The following is a 6,763-nucleotide window of genomic DNA, read 5'->3' on the forward strand; positions in this document are numbered from 1 at the left end:
AATGTCACGTTTTTTCCCCTATCGAAGTACAATTTACATTCACTCTTGCAAGCGAAGGCATCATATTGGGTTGGGTTTTCATGTTCACGATCATAGCTGTTACCTGTGAATTCTTTAAGTCAAAATATTGCAGTTCAGGAATGACCCACTTACTAAGTCAAGTGGGGATAGAATGGTTATAGCCCTCTGTGGCCCTGACCCGGCTATCAACACAAACATTTACACAGAGCATAACATTTCTCAAGCCCCTGTTCCCACCTTTGACAATACTTTGTTGAGTTGTTAGATTTTTCTGATATTTACAGGTACAATTGTTAGAGTAGGCTATATCAATTAATTTGCTTTGGTCAATTGATTTAACTTAATTCAAATGTCTGGAAATAGGGACCGTATTCGTATTCGTATTCCATATACCGTATTCCATCAACGTCGCTAAAAGAAAATCCAGGCGAGACTTTTTATTTTTTAAATAAGCCAGAATTTTCCTTTAGCGACGTTGATGGAATACCCTTCTGGGCATTTAGAGGAAGATGTTGTGATTCAGTGGTAGTAGACGTCTATACAGGATGTGAGATAACAGAGGGTTTTGCTGACTCGTCAGTCAGGTGAGCCGATCAGCTGATATTATTTTTTGTCTCAGGAGAGTCGGCAGGAACTCTGGTGTCATGATCGACGAATTTCAATAGAGGTTTTAAGTTGTTTTGCGGAACTTTTAATACTTTATTAGGTAAGCATTTTTTTTCTTAAAATAATTGAAAACGAAAAACGATAGTTTCAAGTTGATGTCATGTATAACTGCCTCGCTGATGATTAATTATTGGTTTATTATTGTGGTCAATGTTTCGGCACGCGACTGATCTATTGACTGGATACATGGCACGTGTCCCTGTCCCTCATCACAAATAGCTGTCCTCTCTTAAATCAGACATGAATACGATCGAAATGTTGACGGCATTGTGAGAAAACGCTAAACTTGTTGAAGAATGTGGGGCCATGATAGGGAGCGAGAGCAGCTGAAGACTAATAACTGAATTACCACACAGATGGATAAGGTTAGCTAACGAGAGCTGTTGATATGTGATGCGAACATGTGAAATGTGGACACACACTGATTAAAGTTTGTGCTTACTAGGAAACATTTTTAGGGGATTTATATGACTTATCATGTACATTACCCAGCCGCGTAGACCTACTTCTAAAAGGGTAGATTAAGAATGTCTCTGTGGTCTCTGGTCTCTCTATAACTGAAAATAAAATGTAACAAACTGTTTTGAGACAGAGATATGTGGTCTTCGTTTGATGTCCTTTGTATTAAGAAAAAATAGATCTGTCCCTTTAATGGTGTGCTTAGCCACGCCCACGTCTCTGGACTGTGGAGCCTATCAGCCAATCACTGCTCACTTTGATCAGAGCTGTTTACAAGCTGCTGCTGTGTTTTCTTCTCTACTTAGACATCCGTGAAGGCATCATTCCTCCCAGGGCAAAGCTGCAATAACCCACTGTAAACCAGGTACATTATCTGTTCAATAAGAGTGTGTTATAATACCGGGGAAGAGCTATAAACTAGACTTGAAAAGGCAGTTTAGCTATCTTGCTAATTTGGCTAAGCTGTGCATCCATTCGAAGAGGACGATTGGTTCTTTGGTTCCTTGATAGCAGTATGTTATGTTATGTTATGTTAATTTTATTTATAATGCGCCCCCCATCCAACTTTTACATCGGCCCGGGGCGCAGAATGCAGTATCATTTGAGACATTTTAGAAACTAGCTGGCTAACATCTTAATTTTCAGAAAATATAGTTAGCTAATCTCGTTCAACAGGCTTGATAAATATTATTGTGTGATTAACCTATCATTATTTCCAGCTGACCTATAATGGTGAAGGATGGAGTCCTCACGCGGGGGTCCTTTGGATGGAACACGGGGGGCAACTTCTCCTCGGTGTGTCCAAACGGATCAGTGTGGGTTTGGAATGGCTTAGGGGAATGCGCCCTGGACGGCAGGGACATGGCCAGCGTCTTCTTAGGACTGCTGTCCATATTGTGCTTTATGGTGTCTTCACTCCCGTAAGTCTCGATTAAGAAGACATTTTCAACTTCATCCCAGTCCATACTGAACATGTCTCTCAATCGTTCCATTGTTCTTAAACCCAGGCAATACTACAGCTCTTGTCGGAAGGGGAACATGGACAGTGCCTTGTCCATTTGGTTTCTGTTGCTGTGGCTGGGTGGTGACTCCTGCAATCTTGTGGGCTCATTCTTAGCTGATCAACTACCACTGCAGGTAAGCAACATATACCTGGGTCTATTGCTAAATGTTTTTAAATAGAGAATTTGTTGTTAGAAATTGTCTGCCAAGCATGAGAATTGGGAGATAACCTGGCATTGTCAGTTCCACCAAGAATTATACCATTATGGTATTACATCAATGTTTAATATAAGATGTTTAATAACATACATTATTCCTCCTGTCTAATTCACTGTCAATGTCTCTCTCTCCCTTATCTCATACAGACGTACACAGCAGTGTATTATGTCCTGGCTGACTTGATAATGCTGGCACTGTACTTTTACTACGCGGCTAAGAACAAGATGGCTAGCAGTGAGTTAGTGTTTTTGATTGTTAATGTATTTAATCTGTGCTATAAATTAATTGCAGTGAGATTTATTGTCTTGCCAATAGGCTTTACACATTCCATACATCGACATGTAATTCAGAAACATTGCTCAAAACCTTTGCGCATAGCGGAATAAGGTTAATGCATGAGCCCATGAAGATTCCGATACCCCCCCCGCCACACACACACCCATTTTGTTTCCTCGTTGTGACCGTTGACACGTCTGAAGGAATGTGCTGTGGCACGGTCTTCCAATATTAATAGCTCATTTCTTTTTCTCTCTCTAGGCAGGACAGTTCTAAATGCGGTTGGTGTCGTCTACGTCCTGGGATTCTCTGCTGGTCTTGTCACCTTACCTGGGTCAGGAATCCATCAGGACGTGATGCCATCAGGGTTCAAGGGGCGGGCTTTACTCTCAGACTCTGAGGAGGGTGCTTCTAATGTTATGGTGAGGAATGTATTTTAGTCTATCGACTAGATACTGAGCCCCCCTTCAGTGTAATGTGGACTAATTGTGTGTATGTGTCCATGTGTGTCCGTCCAGGGTTTCAGCACCAAGGCGATCATAGGGTTTGCAATCGGCTCTGTGTCCTCAGTGCTTTACCTCTGCTCCAGACTGCCGCAGATGTACACTAACGTGAGTATGAGGACTCGGCTGATGTATGGGGAAATGAGAGGAGCAGTTGCTAGGGGGAAGCTGGTTCGAGAAGAAAGAGAAAACACTGGGCATAGAGGAGGCAAAAAACGTATTTCGCAACCTGCCAGAAAATCCAAGCACTCCTCTGAAGATCTCTGCATTCGTCTTTATTGTCTTTCATCCTCTCATCTTTTCATCCTCTATTTCTGCAGTGGAAGAGGAAGTCGACAGAGGGCTTGTCCTACTTCCTGTTTGCCCTGGTCATCCTGGGTAACACCACCTATGGCTTGAGCGTGCTGCTGAAGAACCCTGAGAGAGGCCAGGGTGAGAGCAGCTACATCGTCCATCACCTGCCCTGGCTCATAGGCAGCCTCGGCACCCTTACACTAGACCTCCTTGTATCCTTCAACATGCCCTAACAGGCCGGGCCTCTGAGTTCTCCCTTACACATGTACTTGTGACATTTCTGCTGCTTTGACATAACAAGTTGGTTGCGTTCCAGGGTGTCTTCACAGCAGTCGTGCTATGCAGATCACCAAATCTTCATTTTGCCTTTCACAAGTGTTTAACACCTCTGGAACTAATATATGATATGGAAATCTGGTCTGTGCAGCCCAACTGAGATGGAAGACACCTTGGAACACAATCATAAGCAATCATTAAGCTAACCGTGTCCCCAGGCTAAGCCTGAAAAACCAACGACTCAAACAGTGAATGTGAGCAGAAGTGCTATGGGAGATTATTGATGCGAGGTAAAGCCAAGGGCCAATAGTTTATTTTTCTTCTGATCTTTCTGTTGGGTAAACAACGTTTATGCATTGGTCTACCAGACCTTCCGAGTGTAAGCTGAAGTATCTGGGAACGAGATCAGGAAAAACCTACCTAAATGCCTTTGTCTGTATTCATAGGTTGGTTTGTTACTTGGTATTACATACTTATTGCATGTGTGGGGGCATATCAGCCTGCAGCGGTTCAAATTGCTTGTTAATTTCTAGAGCCTGGTTCTTTCTTTTTCAGATCAGGATCAGTTTTTCCAACTTTGTTAATTCCCTTGACACTTGTCATCAGATCTCCTTACAGTTCCTGGCGTACCGCGACGCCCCCCTAGAGATGGATAAGCAGAACGATGAGACTGTTGCCCTGCTGCATAACTAAACCTGTTCTCTGTGCGCTAGATCTACCAGTCTGAGATGTCCAGGCACTCAGAACCCACCAAATGAACTCTCAAAATCATCACGTTCCTAATGTGTAATCATATCTTGATAGAAACACAGGAAATTATCTTTTTGTTTTTATAGTTTTATTTATTATGTTTTTTTTATTTTATATATGAAATCTAAGTCTGAAGGGAAGTGTTTATCATTGTTGGCGATACTGGTCATTGGGATGCATCCGTCATGTACTGTATGTTAGTGAACTGTTCTTAATTGATCTTAATTTATAGTTTTAAAGGGAAGTACATTCAAGACATTCATGTCTAAAACATTCTCCAGGGTTTCAAACCTGCCAAACACAATCTGACAATCTGGACACTCGTATGATGCCCTCCCGCGGACATATCAGTGCTGTGTTCTTACAGTGTTTTAGAAATGATGTCTGATAACAGAACACTGATATTGTCTTCTGGGTACACTAAAGTGCTAAAATCATGATGTCTGATTTGTTAATGTAAATGTATTATAGCTTTTACCCAGTAATGTGTAAGTGTGCAATAATGTACTGTTTTTAATTCTGTATAATCGTTTACAACATTTGGAATATGTACACTAATTTCTGTGCATTTTAGATATATCATATCATATATCAGATCATTTTATTATGTTATGAAACCTGGATACTTGATCTGTTTCATGTTGTTTGGTGTATGCACACAGTAACATTGTTCACTAAAGATTTTCAGTGATGGAATGACCCTGGTTTTGTTTGAATATTTCACTTGAATATTTCAGTTTTGTTTAAATTTCATTCACAAATGGTGCATGACTTTTTTTTTAATCACATTGATAACGTCTCACCTCTCACTTTGTACACTTGGACCAATCTGTGAATTGGTCACAGAGGTATTAGTTAGGGGAATATTATTCTGTTCATTTTCATAAATGAATGTTTGCTTTTCACTAATAAGTTCAATGGGTCATATGTAATAAAATTACAATTTAATTGAAACTGGATAAAAGCAAGGAATTACAATGTAATTTGGCCAACCTGGAGTCAGTTTCCTGTTTTCGTAGATTGTAATTTTGAAAACTGAAAAAAAACAATTGTAAAATCCAAAAAGTAATTATGGTCTATTCTTATTTTTGTAATGAGTTTTGTATTTTTTTAATTCACAGACGTGTGTTAACGAAGTGTTGAGTTATTAAGCCTCAAAGGTTCAGAATGTAAGTGTGTGCATTTCTGCCCTCTGGCCACACTGAAAATGTGAAACATAAATATGCATTTTTTAGATTGCGACAAATATGTAAATATGCTTATGAACTACCAATAAGTAAAAATGGTACGTCAAGGCCAGTGCCTGACCTCCACACCATATTTTGAAAAGAGATTTGAGAGAACAGAATGACAATGTTCAATCTCTACCACCAAATCTCATTCTGTTCTTGCTGCTCATTTATAATGGGCATTTAGAGCTTTTTAAAGCTAAAGTCTTACATTCTGTCCCTTTTAAAGTTGTCATATGTGAAATGAGTTGCCATGTCACAACATTATATCTATTATACCATGTCCAGCTGTAACTTTTACTTTACCCAGTGTACAGTACATTCAGCTTCCATTCAACACTTCAGTGTAGGTGAAGTCTTGCCCCGACCCTGACCTCTGGCCATCCGCTCAGGGACCTGGTTTAGACCTGTCACTGACACACGAGTTCCTGGAAGACACACACAGATATGTTGTTTTTCTTCATTAGTGCAGTTATTGTTATAACTGTCCTGTTAGTGAAGAATAACTAGGCATGGAATTCTGACCCTGGGAATCCCTCCTCTCCCCCTCATACATATACATACACACACACACACACACACACACACTCCCAAGTGACATTGAGGGCCCACCCAGCGAGGAAGGAAAGGTCAGAACACAACTATCACATTGGGTTCAGTGAGGAGATGAACTGTGTGGGGGGTGATCTGGTGAAGGGAGTGTGTGCGTGCGTCTGTACGTGGAGTCTTCAGTTGTGAAACAGTGGCAAAGAGGTTGTGTTCCTAGCGAGGCCTGGGGGCTTATTGAGGAGGGCAGCAGGAAGAGCCAGCGATAGTGAGCCATCATCAATCACAGGGATGAACAAGAGGCTGTTTATAAACACACAATGCTGGGAATGTCTTAATGAGACCGCTCTCTCACTGCGGGGCTCTCACCATCACACCCGCATACGGCATCTTGGGCGCGCTAGATTTCATTTATCCCACTATGCTAAAGCTTGCCAAATGCAGTATGAGTTAACAGCTTGATGTTTAGATATAATATCTCATTAAGTATTTAGGCTAAAGTAAAGCAAGCATCTCAGAAAA

At 41.0% G+C, this 6,763-nt stretch overlaps 1 protein-coding gene across 1 annotated transcript; it reads left to right on the forward strand.

The window, feature by feature from the left end:
* Positions 1–635: 635 nt before the first annotated feature.
* Positions 636–5,415, forward strand: slc66a1 (solute carrier family 66 member 1). The gene is made up of 9 exons (XM_080534990.1): positions 636–727; positions 1,452–1,510; positions 1,866–2,066; positions 2,154–2,283; positions 2,514–2,601; positions 2,905–3,065; positions 3,162–3,254; positions 3,467–3,652; positions 4,323–5,415. The coding sequence occupies exons 3-9, from the start codon at positions 1,876–1,878 to the stop codon at positions 4,407–4,409; spliced, it is 936 nt and encodes a 311-aa protein (XP_080391116.1). The 5' UTR covers positions 636–727; positions 1,452–1,510; positions 1,866–1,875; the 3' UTR covers positions 4,410–5,415.
* The last annotated feature ends 1,348 nt before the right edge of the window (positions 5,416–6,763 follow it).

This window comes from Nansenia antarctica (assembly GCF_963989245.1).
Source record: "Nansenia antarctica genome assembly, chromosome: 6".
Taxonomy (NCBI): domain Eukaryota; kingdom Metazoa; phylum Chordata; class Actinopteri; order Argentiniformes; family Microstomatidae; genus Nansenia; species Nansenia antarctica.